Source organism: Eubalaena glacialis, chromosome 15 (genome assembly GCF_028564815.1).
Source record: "Eubalaena glacialis isolate mEubGla1 chromosome 15, mEubGla1.1.hap2.+ XY, whole genome shotgun sequence".
Taxonomy (NCBI): domain Eukaryota; kingdom Metazoa; phylum Chordata; class Mammalia; order Artiodactyla; family Balaenidae; genus Eubalaena; species Eubalaena glacialis.
The window spans coordinates 17,425,457-17,444,512 of record NC_083730.1 but is presented as its reverse complement, the minus strand read 5'-3'; the positions used below and the strand labels follow the sequence as shown (position 1 = coordinate 17,444,512).

The window sequence follows — 19,056 nt, the reverse complement described above, 5'->3', positions numbered from 1 at the left end:
GTTCGGATCCTACTACTTTATGCTGGACTAGTCCTCGGAAGGTAACAAACATGACTACTCGAATAAAGGTTGAAGAAAAGTGAGTAAAAGTACCTCTGACGGACTTCCCTGGTGGTCCAGTGGTAAAGAATCCACCTTACGATGCAGGGGACACGGGTTCGATCCCTGGTCAGGGAACTAAGATCCCACATGCCGCAGGACAACTAAGCCTGTGCGCCACAACTACTGCGCTCACACGCCTCAACTGGAGAGCCTGTGTGCAGCAAACTACAGAGCCCATGCACGCTGGAGCCTGCGCGCCACAACTGGAGAGAAGCCCGTGCAATGCAACAAAGAGCCCGCACGCCGCAACTAAAGATCCTGCATGCCTCAATGAAGATCCCGTGTGCCACACCTAAGACCTGATGCAGCCAAAAGTAAAATAAAAATAAAGAAACAATAAATAAGTCTTTAAAACAATAAAATAAATAAAAGTACCTCTGAACTATCTTACGGCAATTTGAAATGAATGATGTATGTAATTATAGTATTTGCTATAATGGTCTCATTTGGCTGAAGATTTCCATAATGTCCATAATGTTTATTGCATATTAAGAGAGAGGACTACTATACTACATGAGGAATCATGCGAAGTAGTTTTAACTTTCTTGTACCATTTCTAATCTGAGAAATCTACATTTAAAACATCTCATCATGGATTACTTTTGGGTATTCCACCTACATTAGGCAGTAAAACCCTCTAAGCTTTGTACACGCTCTCAGGTTGTTGAATAACACCTGTCTGTGTGCATGTGGTTTGAGTATGTGCACGTGCTGTGATGTGTTTCTGAACTGTATTTTCAGAAGATACGCTTTCGTGCCGTCTTGTCTAATCAATTTGGAAAATTGGTAATTTCTCTTACAAGTGCATGATTTGAATTGCTGAGTGTTGACATGGCAATTAAACATCACTTCACTGGCAGGGGTCCCACAAATAGATGCTATTCCGGTGGTGATGAAGCATATTTCACCAACAGGATACTTAACAGGGATACTAAGGAAGGGCATTCCTTTTTACTCCACTGAGTGTGTTTATATACCTTTCTTTTTAAAGGCTCTTTGAGATGTCTTGACCCTGTTACTTGAAAAGGAAGGTGGTGGTTCAATTAGAAATTGACGTTAAATTTGAACTGTTTACCCCACATACTTTATCAGCACAAGTCTGGTATGTTTAACTTGAATTTTCTGGTTGTTGCCATTTGTTTGGAACCATTTCCAGTGAGACTTCCCTGGTGGGGAGGGGCAGAGAGGCTGGCCATAGGGACTACCTATGTCACCTTGCAGTCTCAGTGTTCCAGCCTAAATAGTGACCATCTCTATCATTTGGAATATAGAGAGAAATGAAAGGAAGAAAAAAATCACTCATGGTCTCATAAATGCGGTAATAAACACTATTTTATAGTTTGGTATATTTATAATGCAGTAGGTGTATATGCTTTTACAGTTTAATTTTAATTGCTAATATAGTTTAATTAAAAATTTTAAACTTTCTTTGTAAACAGTGTGTAGGCAACTACATCAGGTTCCTCATCAATACCATTTTAATGGCTCCATAGCATTTCATGTGTGCACGTATGTACTAGGACATTATCTTTTCTTTTCTTTATCCATGAAATGGGAATTACTAACATCCTGCTTACCAGGGTTATTCTGAAGATCAGAGATGGTGTATACATAAGGCACCATGCACAATGCTGTGCACTCAGAAAGTGCTTAATAAATGATACTGGAAGTTATTATTTCTGTTCATAAGATGGTCCCTGCATTTCAGATCATCTAATAAACATAAAAATTTATGACTTTTTTGAGTTCTTAGAATATGTATGTAGCCAACTTTCATAAAGGCGACATCTGCATATTTCATGCATTCACTCTTGTCTGACTTTGGTTTCTCTGGAGCAGGGGTAGACAGCCTCTTTGAGGGCAGCATCTGTTTACCTCTATCCCCCTGCCCCCCACTTTTTTAACCTCCCTCCTTGGTGTCCACCACAGTCCTTTGCACTTGGTGGACACTCTATTTGAGGAATTAATTACTGAACAGTTTCTGATAAGGGAGCAGTTTTTGGTTTCCCTGTTTCCTTATGGCTTTGTGAGTTGTTATCTCTCTTGGCTCTCTTTTTTTTTTTTTTTTTTTTTTTTTTTTTTCAGACCGTGCTGGGCGGCATGTGGGTTCTTAGTTCCCTGACCAGGGATTGAACCCGTGCCCCCTGCATTGGGAGCATGGAGTCTTAACCACTGGACCGCTGGGGAAGTCCCTCTATTAAACTATTACTAGCATAAAAGAAAAGTGGTTTCTTAATCTCTGATGATTGCATGTATACGGGAAAAACACGTGATAGAAAATGCTGGAGACAAAGGCATGTCACAGCTATCACTTTCTTTGACAGCTGTATGAACATTTTAGTAATTTATAGGTGGAACTTTGCCTATTAGTGACTGCCACTGAATGATATTTATACTAGCAGAAGATAAGAAAACATTGGTTTTAATTCAAATTGTTTTAAAAACAAACTCTTCTGGCTTAAATATTTTCATGGGCTACTGCATATCTACATAGATATAAACAGAACTGTGTATTTATGTGTCAGAGATAAACAGATGCACATGCAGTGCTCCCACCACCCCCTCCCCCGACTCCAAAGGGTCTCTAGGACCCACGGTTGGGACACCCGAGTGACTGGTTGTGGATGGCAGAGGACAAGGAGAGAGTTGGTCCTGACTAGCCATTTCAAGAGTTGGGTGACTGCAAAGGTGCTGGGATAGGGGCAAACCACAAGCTGCTCCAAACAGCCAAGTCATTCCTGAAATATCCAAAAGTATATTTTCCAGCAGCTTCAGAGAATGTGCCTAAGCTGTAAAGTTGTTGGGATTTTTTAGTTGATACATAGTTGATATACAATGTTGTGTCAGTTTCTGGTGTACAGCAAAGTGATTCAGTTATATATACATTCTTTTTCATATTCTTTTCCATTATGATTTCTCACAGGATATTGAATATAGTTCACTGTGCTATACAGTAGGGCCTTGTTGTTTATCCATTCTATATATAATAGTTGGCATCTGCTAATTGCAGACTCCTAATTTGTCCCTCCCCCGCCCCCTTTCCTTTTTGGTAACCATAAGTTTGTTTTCTGTGCCTGTTTCTGTTTTGTAAATAAGTTCATTTGTGTCATATTTTAGATTCCACATATAAGTGATATCATGTGGTATTTGTCTTTCTCTGACTTACTTCACTTAGTATGATAACCTCTAGGTGCATCCATGTTGCCTCAGATGGCATTATTTCACTCTTTTTGTGGTGAGTAATATTCTGTTGTATATACGTACTACATCTTCTTTGTCCATTCATCTGTTGATGGACATTTAGGTTGTTTCCATGTCTTGGCTATTGTAAATAGTGCTGCTATGAACATTGGGGTGCGTGTATCTTTTCAAATTATATGCCCAGGATATATGCCCAGATATATGCCCAGGAGTGGGATTGCAGGATCGTATACGAACTCTATCTTTAGTTTTTTAAGGAACCTCCATACTGTTTTCCATGGTGGCTGTACCAATTTACATTCCCACCAACAGTGTAGGAGGGTTCCCTTTTCTCCACACCATCTCCAGCATTTGTTATTTGTAGACTTTTTAATGATGGTCATTCTGACTGGTGTGAGGTGGTACCTCATTGTAGTTTTGATTTGTATTTCTCTAATAATTAGCAGTGTTGAGCACCTTTTCATGTGCCTATTGGTCAGCTGTATGTCTTCTTTGGAGAAGTGTCTGTTTAGGCCGTCTCATTTTTTGATTGGGTTGTTTGCTTTTTTATTATTGAATTGTATGACCTGTTTGTATATTTTGGAAATTAAGCCCTTGTCGGTCTCATCATTTGCAAATATTTTCTCCCAGTCCGTAGATTGTTGTTTTGTTTATGGTTTCCTTTGCTGTGCAAAAGCTTGTAAGTTTGATTAGGTCCCATTTGTTTATTTTTGTTTTTATTTCCGTTGCCTTGGGAGACTGACCTAAGAAAACATTGCTACAATTTATGTCAGAGAATGTTTTGCCTATGTTCTCTTCTAGGAGTTTTATGGTGTCATGTCTTATATTTAAGTCTTTCAGCCATTTTGAGTTTATTTTTGTGTATGGTGTGAGGGTGTGTTCTAACTTCATTGATTTACATGCGGCTGTCCAGCTTTCCCAACACCACTTGCTGAGGAGGCTGTCTTTTCCCCATTGTATATTCTTTCCTCCTTTGACAAAGATTAATTGACCGTAGGTGTGTGGGTTTATTTCTGGGCTCTCTATTCTGTTCCACTGATCCACATGTCTGTTTTTGTGCCAGTACCACGCTGTTCTGATTACTGGAGCTTTGAAGTCTGGGAGGGTTATGCCTCCACCTAAGCTATAAAGTTTTAATGCCTCTTTACCTACCTTGGACAAAGGTAAAAATGCATCTGTCTGTAGTAGACCCATTGCTTTCTTGCATTTGTTGAAAGGTCATACATATTTAAGAGTAACTCATTGTCAGTGTTGGTGACAAGTGATGTATTTCAAAGTGTAATTCATGCCTTTCAGTAAATGTCAAGGGCTGGAATATATGTGCATATTTCTTTCAAATATCTTCAGTAGTCACCCATTTAAGGCAATTTTCTGGGTAGAAGAAACATCTGAAGCTCTTTTGGGTTTGTTATTAAGGTTTTAGGCTAGCCATGAAATTGCAGGGCTCCATGCCTCACTGAAGAGTATGTTATAGTTGTAGTGTTTGTGTAACTATTATTGCTATATTCATAATTTTTGTACTTATAAAAGTAGTACTTGCTCACAGTAGAAAATTTAGAAAAAAATGAAAACCACAAAGAAGAAAATAAACATAATTCATAAAGTTGTAATCTAGAGAGAACAACTATTAACTTTAGCTATGTGTCAGTTACTTTTGTGCGTGTATATATATATATATATATATGTTATATATATATATATGCTTAGTGTGGAAAATGTAACCATGAAAGCATAACAGATTTTAAGTGCTACCCACGTAAATAAACTGTAAGCATTACAGACTGACAACAACAAAAAAATGTGACTATATAGAATTAGTCACATTTTTAGATCATTTCTCTTCTAAACCACAAAGCGTTGAGCTTCCTAGAGAGTAATGTTAGTGAGTTGCACTGAACACCAGCCACTAGGACAGTAACTTGTTGCCAAGAGTGAACCCTGTTGAGTTTTGTTGTAAATAATACTGCCAGTTTGATCATCTCCACCCAGATCCCCATGGGGCTTCCACACAGCATGAATAATGAGGAAGCATGGAATACTTAGTGTGCTGTGAGGAAGCATGGGATACTTAGTGTGCTGTGGTTGGCCGGCACCCAATTTATGCTATAAGGTAATCAGTGTCAGATTAGATCAGCAATCACAGCAGAAGTTAGGGGGCTTGGAAGGAGCAACAGAGAACCTCACAAGTCTCGAAAGAGAGGAAAAAACAGAATCAGTTACAACATCTGTCATTAATAGGGCACTTATGCTGTGTGTTTGGTGCTGAAGTGGCTACTAATATTAATACGTAATATTCTCTGGTCCTTACAATGATGCTCTGAGTTAGGAATTATCATTCCCGTTTCATTCATGAACCACCTGAAGTTAAGAGCGGTTAAGTGACTGTCTGAAGGTCACTTAGAGAGTTGGTGAAGTTGAGATTTGAGACTCCAGTGGAGATGGTCAAGGGCACCAAATGAAGAAGTACCAGCCGAGGAGACAGATGGTCTTCTTGCCTACTTCCCTCCATGCCCCTCCTGGTTTTTTAAAAATTATAAAAGTATTATGTATTACTGGTTAATAACAGCAACAAAAATCTTCAGTGTACAGGGAGTGACATGAAAACCAGAACCTCTACCCCTATAGCTGTACCCTGTGTCTACTCCCCGTAATAGAAGCTGCTGATGAGCTTTTTATGTGTCTTTCCTAAACCTTCTGGTGGTCTAGCTGGGGAGAGGTAAGTCTTGAACATAACCTACCATTGACCTCAGGATTTGGCCGGCCTTTCGTAGTAAAGGTGTGGAGAGTGTGAGATCTGAGAAGTAGAGCTTCAGAGGGCAGAAGCTTCTTCCAGAACTGCTGCCTCTATCAGACGGCTCAAGTCAGTGTGAAAAAGTCTCTGGGAACTGAATTCTTCCTCTCACCACTCCTGCAGAGCATCACACTCACATGAAGGTCGTCAGGGGTTAAAACAACAAGCAAGCTTTTGAAAAGAAGCTCGTGATGAGGCTTGCTGTCCCTCAGCCTTGCCCCTCCCCCCTAACACACATGCACACGTGCCTGCCTTTTGTTTTGGTTATTGCTCAGGTGATATGTTTTTGATACCTCATAGGTAAGTTGGTTAGAGCTGGTAACGTGTATTAGAAAATACCAGCCCAGTGATGATCAAGGGGGGGTTCTCATACAACTGTGGGCTTCAACCTTCATGCCCTGGTGGAGAGGATAGGGTGTTATTCCCTCTTCCTGCCATATCTTTAGGAAGCCAATCCGTATTTACTTAGGATGGGCTGGGCTATTGTTATTACGAATGAAGAGAAGTGAGTTTGAATTATTCTGAGATTCAGAATATCCTAACCAAAAGGAATCATCCAGTCCACTGGCTTTAAACTTTATCTTTTTAAGTTTTAGAACCCTGTCCAAAAATATTCTAACATGAACAACCCATATATACAACAGATTAAGGTGGAAATGGTAGCCTGTAGTTATCCTGAGATAGTTATGCAGAACTAAGGCTCTGTCGAGTCTGCAGTTTGAAAACCACTGATTTAGTCCAACCACTTGTTTTTGGAGATACAAAAATCGAGGTTCAGCGCGCTCAAGTGGCTTGTCCAAGGTCACACAGCTGGCTATTTGGAGTGCTGAAAAGGAGATAAGATCTCAAAGGTGTGACCTTCCTTAAAGGTAGACACTTAGCCCAAGAGTCTTGTTCCTCCACCAGACTTGGATAAGATAAGAAGATAAAAATTAGGTCATAATAGCAGTTACGGCACAAAATGTTTTCCAGAATTTGGGGAACTCCTGCCCCTAGACATTTCTTCCAGCTAGGTCTGTTGGTGGTCAGCATAGCGTATTGCAGCAAGGCTGGATCCATGCACTCAGAGGGTCGGATTCTGGAGCAAGCATGCCTGTGTTCCTTCCCATCTCCCCTGCTTCCTGTTTAACGTGGGACAAGCTGCTTGATTTCTGTCTCATCTTCTCATCTGAAAAACGTGCCAACTTCATAAGCTTGTGGTGAGGGTGGAATGAGATACTGCGTATAAACATTTGCCAGGTGCAGCATGGATGCTTGATGGTGGTTGGGTGCTGGGCTGGTGGCAGTGGTGACGGTAGTGGTGGTGCTGGTTTCAGTTGTGCTGATGGTTGGGGTAGAACTGATTGCTGCTCAGGCTGCTCTGGCATCTTCCTGCTCATTTTCTGATGCTTGATGCCCTGTTTGTATCACAGCTTTCTGCTCCAGCCTTCCCCTTGGTGAAATGGGAAAATGTTGTCATCCTCACTCAGCTGAGCTAGGGAAGGCCATTCATGAGTGTCCTCTTTTTTTAAAAACATTTTATTTTTTATTAAAGTACATTTGATTTACAATGTTGTATTAATTACTGCTGTACAGCAAAGTGACTCAGTTATATATACATATACATTCTTTTTCATGTTTTCCATTTGAAAATATGATATGGTTTCTCACAGGATATTGACTATAGTTCCCTGTGCTGTACAGTAGGACCTTGTGTTTATCCATTCTATATATAATAGTTTGCATCTGCTGACCCCAATCTCCCACTCCCTCCCTCCCCAAACCCCACCCCTTGGCAACCACCAGTCTATTCTCTGGGCACCCGATTCTGTTTCATAGATAGGTTCATTGGTGTCATATTTTAGATTCCACATATAAGTGACATCATACAGTATTTGTCTTTCTTTTTCTGACTTAATTTCACATAGTATGATAATCCCTAGTTGCATCCATGTTGCTGCAAATGGCATTATTTTGGGTTTTTTTTAATGGCCAAGTAGTATTCCATTGTATATATGTACCACATCTTCTTTATCCATGAATGTCCATTTTTGACCTTTGATAGTTTAATCCTTTTTGTTGCCCACTCCTGGGAGTGTAGTCGGTGCTCTGTAAACATTTGTTGATGGGAGTGGTACTGCTGTACCGTTGGAAAGGGAGACGGATCTGGACAGCTGGCTCCCCTCCCCACTCCAGCCCCACCACTCTTGAACTTGCACGCTACCATCCTTTCACCAGCCCATCCCAAGCCCTGTGCTCCCTTCCCTTGAACTTGCACCTTACTGTCCTTTCACCAGCTCCCACCCTTGGCCTTTGGCTCTCTGTTCACCTTGAATTCTCTTCCAGGAAGTTTCCTGGTCAATCTTTCACATAGTCACCGTAGTACCTACTTCTGCCTGGATGAACACTCAAGACAGGTCCAGACATGCCTTCCTTGTCACAGCTGGGGGACATTGTCCCAGCCTCAGAAACCCCACCCTCAACCCCCAACTGCATGTGTCACTCATTGTGAACTATTCCGGGCATATAAACTGAGGTCAGTAAATGATTAGAGGAAGAATGTGAATGTTCCATTAAAGTGAGTGCCTAGCTCTTTATTGCAGTTATATAATAGGCAGCAATCGTGACAGCCAGGGGGCATGAAAAAAGAGATGGCAGTCAGCAGAGTTTTTTGTCTTCTCTGTAATGTGTGTGTGTGTGTGTGTGTGTGTACGAGCGTGCATGCACTTCCATGGCGCACTGGGAGCCTATTGAGATAACAGAGATATCAGGCCGTGAGCCCTTTTTAGCAATAGCTTGGTGGCTGGAAATAGAAAATGGGTTTCTATAACTAGAAAATACTCTTTTCAAATACCATGTAGAACAGTGGTTCTCAGAATGTGATTCCTGACTCAAGAGCACCAACATCACTGGGCGTTTATTTGAGATGCAAGTTCTACGGTCCCACCCCAGACCTACTAGATCTTTTGGGGGTATTTGGGGTTGGGGCCCAGCAAGCTGTGTTTTAAGTACTCCCGCCCCCAGGCAATTCTGATATGCTCAAGTCTGAGAACCACTGACCTAGAATTATACTCCTGGTCCGTCACCCAGACCATGGCTCTGATTAGGAAGGTGTTCCTGGGGTCTTTAGACCTAGATTAGGTTCTGATTCTTGGTTCATCTTTATTCTGAGGCTGAGGGTGTCCGCATAAGGAGAAGTAGGTGCATCTGGTTAAATGTTCTTTAGTGAAAGAGCATCTGTGGTTTATGGTTAAGTGACAAAGGGTTGACTAATACCTTCTTCTAAACCAGAATGTTAAAAATAAAAATATTTACTCAGAATATAACTGAGAAAATTCTATTGTTTTTTTGTGTGTGTTTGTTTAAGGAGATGGGTTGTAGCTTCCACTGAGATGCATTTTACGGGTAATAAATACTACACACAGACACCAACAATATTTTTCACTGACTTTTGATTTCTGTTTTTTGGATATCAAGTATAGTCCTGTTAGTACTAAACTTTTCATTTTATCACACCATTCTCTTTCCTTAGGAGATTTCACGGCATATTTATTGAGCTATCTAATAAAAACCAATATAGTCTTAAGCATTTTATGATGCTCCGTATAATCTTTAGAAATACCCTGGAAGTTGCAAAATAAGGGTTAATAGTCGTGGTGTGTAACTACTAAAGGATAACTCTCAAGTTGGATAGAAATAAATCATCCACTATCGATAATTAGATGAGTGAAAATTTGGGGATTGAATACACGAAGGCCCTTCCTATGACTTTAAGAATCTCAAGTGTGAAACAGAAGAACCTGGATCCCAAATTCTTATAGTTTAACTAGATTTGAGCTATCCCAGTGTTAGCAACTCCAGAACGTGTGAGGAGTGGACTTACCAAGCTCTTAGTAGATAATTCACATTAAGTAATCCTTTCAATACACTTCTGGCTAAAAGTTTTCAGTTTCCCAAGGAAATGATAGGAACTCTGGAACTTGTAGTCAGGAAACCTGAAATTTAATCAAGACTTTACTAAAATCTGTAACTTTGGGCAACTCTGTTGACTTACTGGGCTTTAATTTTTTGTGTGTACGTTTTTGTTTTAATCTATAAGATGATATATGTTGACTTAGATGAACAATGCCTGTTTTACCTCTACTGAAAGAAAAATAATTTTTACCAACGTAATGGAAATCAGAATATAAATAAGATGCAAACTAAATTTTCTAGCTAGATTTTACTAGTCTGAACAAATTTTATATGCCTTTTAATAATTTTTCTTGTAATCTTTTCAGAATCTGATTGTGCTTAGAAAAAATACTATGGGAGATTAATTCTTTTGAATTAAGAATAGAGAAGATGATCTTTAAAATTAGAATACGAGTTTGATGTTAGTTTTGCTTTTAAATAAACATCCTTGGTTCTAGGTGATAAAAACTTTCCTCAGTATATTTACCTAGTTATAAGCATGTTAAAAATGTTACTGCTTAGTTTGTGAAATTTACACAAGCTGGTCATTAAGTGATATTTTCGCATTTTCAGTTAGGTTATGGCTACTTTCTTTTTTGTATTTTTAAAATGAAAAGTATAATCCTATTTTTTCTTACAGTGATCCATATGTGAAACTTTCATTGTACGTAGCAGATGAGAATAGAGAACTTGCTTTGGTACAGACAAAAACAATTAAAAAGGTAAGCGTCCATCCTTAATTAAACATCTTTTAAGTCATAATTAAATCTCATTAAATTATGTCTTTGAGCTCTGTAGAAGTTTATATTTTAAGATGGCAATATTTGCATTTTAAGCATCTCTCAGTATGAAATCTATAAATTCAATTCAAACTTTTCAGAGTTAACCCAAGACACCGGTTTTGGCTTTTAGTTAAATGACTATAAAAACAGTATTAAAATATGCATTATTACAAGTAGAAATTTTTTTCCCTGCAAAGGATAAAGCAAAACAAGGACTTTTTCTTGTTGGCTTGTTAGTTTATGAAAAGAAATTTAAAGCAATTTAAAATACATTTAATGAAATGGAATGGCTTGTGGATTTGGTAGGCACAAAGGGAATGGTTTAACTTAAAACAGGTATTACCAAAGGAAGCAAAATACTTGCTTAGCTACACAAAAACAAATAAAAAATATTAACAATAAAACTGCACATTTGTGTGTGTGTGTGTGTGTTTCACTTTTCTAAATTTTACACCCATGATTTCATTAAAGATTTGTTTCCATAATTATACCTTAATTCATCTGTCTCCATATTTTTATATACAGCTATAAAATATACTAAAACATATATTTATATCCATATTTATATCTTAACTCATCTATCTCCATGTTTTTATATACATCTATAAAATATGTTAGAACATAGATTTATATCCATAATTATATCTTAATTCATCTATCTCCATGTTTTTGTATATCTATCTATAACATATATTAAAACATATATTTACTCCATATTTGGAGCATTTATTGAAAATGCGTGTTTTCTATCAGAAGTACTGTTCTTATCTGTGCTTCAGTATTACTTATAGATTACTATTATTTTTCCCTCCCCACCTTTGCGGGGTAAACAGTCTAACACTCTGTGTGATAAGCAGTTCCTGGAGAGCGTGATGGCTTTTAAAAAATGGTAATTCTCCTGCCGTCGTGCAGACGCCAGGGGTCTGCGGCCAGGTCATTTTGTGTAAGGAAGACACAGCAGTCTAGCGTGTCTTCCACCTGGCATTCGACTGGCACTGCAAATCAGTTTAGCGAACAGGAGCCCGTATTTTGATGAGTGGGGAGGATTCCTGTGAAGGACGGAGGCCATTGTTCCCTGTTGGGCGCTGCCGCTGGTTGAGTTTCCAGCGGGTCGGGAGGCCCGCCTTGCAGGGAAGGCAGTCGGGGACCTGATTGCCTGCCAGACACGGAGGGAGCAGAGAACCAAAGCCACCAAAGCCACCAAAGCCACCGAAGCCGGCGATCAGGGATACTGAAATGTGTTTCCTTCCGAGGGGAGGTCCTCCTCCCTCCGCTCTGCGGTAGAGGGTGTCGCTGCGTAGCCGGGGCTGCGCTGTCTGCCTCGCTCGGCAGCCAGCCTCCTGGTTAGTATTTCTGTGCTGCGCCCGGGTTTAAGAACTGTTTTCATCGTCCTCTCCTCGTGGCCGGGTGCCTGGTCCCTCATGCGTGTTGTGGTCTCACCTGTCTGTTTCCTTCCCTCACCTGTCCGTTGCCTCTCCCCCTCTGCATTTCCGTGAAGCTGGGCTCCGGACCGGCTGCAGCCCGTGGCGGACCTGGGCCTGCTCCCACCTCTCCCCCTTCCTCCTCCCAGCCCTCTCACTCGTTACCATCCCCGGCTCGATTCACAGCTGGAAGTGTGAAACCCCTTTATTTAGGGTTAAACGCCCCGTTGAGTTGTGGGTGGGGAAGTTGCTGATTTTTTTTTTTTTTTTCTTTAATGCCAGTTCAATGTGGTACAAATTCAGTTTATTTTTTTATGGTGCTTTTGTGTTGCTCTTATTTTGCTGCTGCTTCCTGCACTAGTTTTTAAAGGAAATAGATTGATAAAGACAAATAGCATTCTGACTTTAAAATATCTGTAGTCCTTGGTGAGGTGGTGATTTTTCAGTCTCAAATTTTTACATAGAATTTTTGAGAGATGTGTTTATTTCAGAGTATGATGCATGTCCAAATGCACAAACACACATGTAAATGTATTCTCCCATAGTATATTTCATCTTAGTTTCAAAGGCTGTTTGGTAGTCCATCTTTTATCCAAGCTGAGGACAAAAGTATCTTCCATGTCCTTGTGAGGTGTATATTTATATGGATTGATGTGGAGATGGATGGATGGATGGGTGTGGATGGGTAGAGAGGAGGATTGAAGGATAGGTAGATGAATATTTTTAAACCTGGTCATTTTGGGGAAAAGAGTTCACTTTTGGTTTATAACTGGCAGAGTTTTTTCATGTTATATAATCTGATCATCAATATTGTTCTTTATAAAATAGTCTTCAGATTTCAGTTTTTGTATAAATAGTGAACACTGTCTCCCTTCTGCCACCTGCTTCATTGCTCTCCAAGACAGATTTGTAGCAGGTTGAGGGAAATAAGCAAAGTTCATTTCCTTCTTGATAGAATAATCATATCAGTGTTAATTTCTTGAAGAATATCTTTGTTTTCACGATGATGGCTCTTTGTAGGTCCCTGACGTTATTCCTTCTGGTTGATAGCATGAAATTTATGGTTTCTTACCTGTGAATCATCTGTTTCATAAATACATCCCATCCCCATCTAGTTTGGTTGATAGGATAGTCTCAGATAATTGACTAAATGCTTCCTTTATTGCCATTTTGAAAATCTCTTAGCTGTTTTTTTAGTGGGGGGAAAAGAAGAAGTTGAAGCAACTGTGTGGACTGCATTGTACTAGTAACTGTTAATGTTTCAAAGACTGTAAAATAAATTACAAGATGATTTCTCTTCCAGACGCTGAACCCAAAGTGGAATGAAGAATTTTATTTTAGAGTAAGTTTTTCTTTTTTGGGGGGGGTAATAATTGTTATTGATAACTAGATTGATATATTATCACAACAGGCTCACATTGAGTGACATCTGTTAAATTTTTATTATGAAATTCCTTTTAAGATGAGAAATGGTTGGGTAGCTTCCTAATGTGCCCCAAATTTTCAAAGACTGTGACTAGTGGTAACAAAATCTGGACTTGTTTCATTTGGGGATGTTTGAGGGAAACAAAAAGAAAGTTAACCAAATACCATATTTTAGCTTTTCTATGCAAGTTTTTCTTTAAAAAAAAAAAAAGAAGGTACAATATAATTAAAACAAGAGCTTAATTATTTCTATGAGACAACGAACCCAGTAGAAGCAACATGATTAAAAAGAAGGCTAAAGGTTGCCAATCATGTTCCAATTAGGAAGGAAAATTTTTACAATTCAGAGATTCAGTGTGAGCGTATGTGTGTAATATAAAACTACTTCTGGAGTTTAAATATCACCAAATTAGGTAAATTTCCTCAACCTTTTATATTTAATATCTAGAAGAGCTATGTGTAGAAAGACTGAATTCTTTGAATTAATGGAGACTACTATTCAGTGAGTTTTTGCGGTTGCTTTTTTTCGTACTGAAATTTTGAAAATATTAAGCTGCTCAGGTATTTAATGGAAAAGGGTTTTTTTCTCTTCAGGATGAATTAATTTTTATCATCTGTATAGTTGTGATGTTAAAAGCTACTCTACTTCCAGAAATGCTCTAAATAAGATCTTCTGATTCGTGTAGCTTCCCAAAGAACAATATTACCATTAGACTCGTTATAATTGGTCCTGATTTCTTCCTTTCAATCACAATGGTATCTTATGTGCTCCGAACTTAGATCGCTATATACGACATCTGTTTTCTATTATGTTCAGAGCTAAAATATGGCATTGATATTTTAATACTTGGTGAGATCCTATGTGTAGCTTCTACCAGATGTATTTTAAATTACTTCATGAAGGACTGAAAAAGTAATGGGGGCAGATAGATATTATTGGCCCGTAGCTGACTCTCAGATACAGCTTTCCACTTGTAATACTCCAAATTACTTAGACGTCTTTCAGTTTAACACCTTGGCCACATTTCTGTAAATTTTAGTACATCCAAGGTTTTTTTCAACTTATATTAGCTCTAAACATATGTAAACTCGATTTTTTTGGTGGGGCATTTCAAAAAACATTTTTGTTGTATTCGTCACACAAATCTTTATTGAGTGCTTACTGTATGCCAGCTTCTGCAACGGCCTGTGGCTGCACTGGTCAGCAGTACAGCCCTTCACTGAGCTTTCAAACAGACACTAAGCCCCCTGCCCACCTGCCTGCTCCATCACTAGGCTAAGAGCAAGCCAAGGGGTCAGAAGCACAAGTCGTGCTCTCTGTACCATCAAATGTTACTTCATTCCCTTCTCCCTCCCTCTACTTAGTGACGGTGGACCTGGGTCCTACCACTTACATCCTTTCCAACCCTGGAGAAGCACCCCCCAAGGACTCGCACTCCCCACAGGCTCCTCATCTCTCACTAGGAGAGAGGAATCCTCACTTGGTAAGGTTGTTTTCCAGGATTTACGTACAATGATAGAAATGAGAACACTTCCCACCATGTCCCACACGTGGTTGGTCCTTAACTAAATGATATTGAATACTTGAGTCTGAAGGATGATTTCTGCTATTTCAGTGAGGTTTGGGTAAAGAGACAGAAAGAAGCAAATAGACATCGAAAGCCCAGTAGCTCTGACATTGACCCCACAGTTGCTGGAAGAGGGGCCATCTTTTATTTCTTTGTCTCTCTAATGGCTCGAACCAGGGGCTCTGCAGACTCGCAGGCCAGACCTGGTGGGGCTCCTGGTTGCCCTGCATAACCAGCTCCTGGGCCAGTTACTTTCCCCTGCTGGGCTCAGCTCCTCATTTGTAAAATTGGGGTGACAGTTATACATCATAGGGCTGCTTTGAGAATAAATGAGATCATGTTTTTGATATTTAATAAAGGAGATAGTGCCTAAAAAGTACGCACACAATGGTAAAGAGCCGCTTTTTACTATTTTCTTCATTATTTTTTATCACTGCTTTTATTATTAGGCCTAAGAAATTTCCTCAGGTGTAGACCTTTGTGAGGATGTAGCCTTTGGTGTACAGGCACGAGGATGCCTTTTTAGGGGAGATTTAGCAACTGTTAAAAACTACTTAGAATTATCCTTTCTTATGTTGGAAAAGCAGCTTAAAATTAAGCGTTTTATTCTTCTGATATGTCTAAATATTAGGCGTAGAATAATAATAGAAATCAATAATAGAAAACTTGATTTAGTTGATGAAAGAGCAGGTTAATTGTTTATATTACACAGTTGATTTGGGTGTGTTATAAAGCATTTTATTCTTTCAGTCTCTTATTTCATTCCTTGAATTATTTCTGCCCATTTAAAAAATATTATTTCTGTCCCTCATAGGTAAACCCATCTAATCACAGACTCTTGTTTGAAGTATTTGATGAAAACAGACTGGTAAGTGGGTCCCAATTTTTCATTTTTGCTTCATTTTTTCAAAAACTGAATTTTTAGAGCAGCATCTTTTAAAAACCTGCATTTATGTTGTACTTCTGCCAGTATACATGTCCCTCAATAAGACCATTTTTGTCCCATTCCTAGTTTAATGTTAATAATTAAAACATTTTGATATGGGTAGGACAGTTTATTTGTATATGTGTATGTTTGTATCGTCGTTAATATTTGTGAAAGTCACACTGGTGATTTATCAAACCATGTATGCTTACGCTCTGCTTCTGGGGATACAAACGATATGGAAATCTGTCGCCGCCATTACTCATGTAAATGAACCTTTCAGGGTTTTTATGTATAAGCCAGACCATGTGATTGTGACATGTTCAATAATGAATCTCTCTGGGAAAACAAAAATCTAATTAAGAGTATATAGCAAAAAGTGAATCTATATTTAGGAGGTAAAATTAAGCTGTTTTTTTAAAAGTGGTACTTCCTCGAGGGAAATTCATAGATAGTAACTTCAAAGAACCAGAAATATGCCTGAGGCATATAACTGGTACATACATTTTATATAGATTGATAGGTAAGTAGGTATATATATGTGTATGTATGTAACTGATACAACTTACATTTCATTTTAGAAATGGAGTTTCAGAAGCAAATCTGGCTTAAAGCACTTTGCCAGATTTAACTGCCTAGAATGTATACATCAAATACCTATGAGCCAAGTGTTCCAACTATGAAAATGAATATTATTATGATATGTATAAGCTTTTAAGTTAGTCTCAGAAGTGGTATTATAACTCAGTGGAGTCAGTTGTACTCAAATTTGCTTTCTCTGAAACTTATGTACAGCCGTCCCTCAGTATCCATGGGGGGATTGGTTCCACGACCCCTGCAGATACCAAAATCCAAGGATGCTGAAGTCTCTAATGTAAAATGGCGAAATATTTGCATGTAACCTAAACACATTCTCCTGTATACTTGAAATTTATCTCTAGATTACTTATGATACCCAATACAATGTAAATGCTATGTAAATAGTTGCCTGTATGAGGCAAATTCAGGTTTTGCTTTTTGGAACTTGCTGGAATTTTTTTCCCCTGAATATTTTTGATTCGAGTTGGTTGAATCCATGAATGCGGAACCCGCGGATACGGAGGCTCCAACCGTATATTATTTGCTTAAAAGAAATGTTCTTATGGACCCTTCTTTCTGCAGAATTCAACTGAAACTTACAAGTTTTTGAATAGCTTGAGTTTAATAGAATATTTGATCTGGAGGAGCCTTATAATGTTAACTCATTTAATTCTCTGTCCTTGCAAATGAAGAAAGAGAACTGAGGTCTAGAGCCCTTATGTAATTATGTAACTGCTGGTCTCCTAAGTCTCAGGCCTTTAACCCTTAGGGAACTTGGGAGTATATTTGATCTCCTGTGCCTTGTGTTACTCTCCAAATTAGAAAGCCAACAGATACTGGCCCACCATCCTGATAGCTTTTCTATTAAAATATACGGATTCTCGGTGGTTGCATTGAACTGGACATTTTGTACCTTAGGTGATACTTAGTAGTACTCAGTAGCTAAAATCACTTTTGCTTTGTGTATGAAGTTATTTTCTTGTTAAATCGAATGAGAAATTCTGCTTGAGGGTGCAGTTCTTAGTACTCCATCTTTCATCCAGCAAACACTGAATTCAGCAATGTTCAGCAGAGTAACAGTAAGTCCCTGGAGACATAGATGCAGCCACAAGACTAATCCTTACTCTCTCATTTATTGAGTATAATAACTCTTCAAGGTGAAGAAATGGTCAACTTTGAGGAAAAATTGCCTCTTGTCAGATGGGCTTTAACTCATTTTTCTTCTATTAAAGGAAATTCACTGTAAAAATTTTGTTTTCCAATATCTAAAAGAATGACTGTTGTTGAGATGACCTTGCCATGAGCCCTAAACTATACTTCTAAGCCCAAAAGGGCTTTGAATGAATGCAGAGCTCTAAGAAATCCCATTTGAATACAAACTTTATCTGAAAAATGGTGTTTTATGTACCTAGCTTTGCCCCAGGCCATCTGCAGTGTTGTTACTATGCAGTGAATGCTGCTGGCAGTGGTTTTTTCTTTGTTGGCTATTAACGCAGCTAAGACTATACGTGACCATCCGTAGTGGTGCTAGGCAGTTTTCGAATTAAACAAACTGGCTTCCATTTCTCTCATAGAGATCGTTTTTGGCATTTAAAACACATGCCTTTAGAAAACAGATTTGGATGTATGTAAACACAGGTTAATCCTCCACACCCTGGACTCCAGAGCTGTTGACACAGTCATGCTTTGCGGATTTTAAAATAAACTTTTTGTCACTCTTTGCAGCTTGGTATTCCGCCCCCCGCCCCCTATTTTTTACTCCCTCCTATATAAACCTCTTTGTTAAATAACTGATATTTCTGGATCATGGAAAAGAGTATGTTTAAAACACACAGAATATATTCCAAGTTAGCTACAAATCCAATGACAGCTTTTTGAACGTGGACTTTCACTTTTATTGCTTAGGTCCTTTTTGGCCCTTCAAAAACAGCAAGATTCTATGTTTGTATCCCAACTGGGGTGATAATGCTGACTTCTTACCGGAAAACAGGCAGCTCCAGGCAGCCTTTCTTCTGCATGGTATTTAAGTTAATTTATTACCGAAACCACATGCCCACCCTTCTTCAACTTGCCTTCCCCTTTTTTTCGGGGGGCGGGGGTGGTGGTGGCGCGAGGGTGGTGGTTTTTTCTCCTGTCTGGCATAGGGGAGAGAATGTTTTCTCCAGCTGAGCTCCTTTCCTCTGGTACCGCCATGTCTGAGAATCATATTATGTATGAGATTGCGTCTCCCCCCCAATCTTTTAAATGAAAAACGTTGTAGTAGCCAGAGGCAGGCCTTAACTGGCAGTGTTGTAAGTTGTACCCCCCTCCATTTAGCTATTTTGTTACT

The 19,056-nt window shown here is 39.0% G+C and overlaps 1 protein-coding gene across 5 annotated transcripts in view; it reads left to right on the top strand.

Moving 5' to 3' along the window:
- NEDD4L (NEDD4 like E3 ubiquitin protein ligase) overlaps positions 1 to 19,056 on the top strand; it is a 336,292-nt gene that overhangs the window by 177,317 nt on the left and 139,919 nt on the right. For 4 of the 5 annotated variants that reach the window (XM_061170523.1, XM_061170522.1, XM_061170524.1 and 1 more), the window contains 3 exons: positions 10,668 to 10,749; positions 13,534 to 13,572; positions 16,038 to 16,091. In XM_061170523.1, the coding sequence (XP_061026506.1) occupies positions 10,668 to 10,749; positions 13,534 to 13,572; positions 16,038 to 16,091 (175 nt within the window). Of the gene's footprint in view, positions 1 to 10,667; positions 10,750 to 13,533; positions 13,573 to 16,037; positions 16,092 to 18,713; positions 18,747 to 19,056 lie in introns of those variants that run through there. The other variant, XM_061170521.1, reaches the window with a different exon arrangement.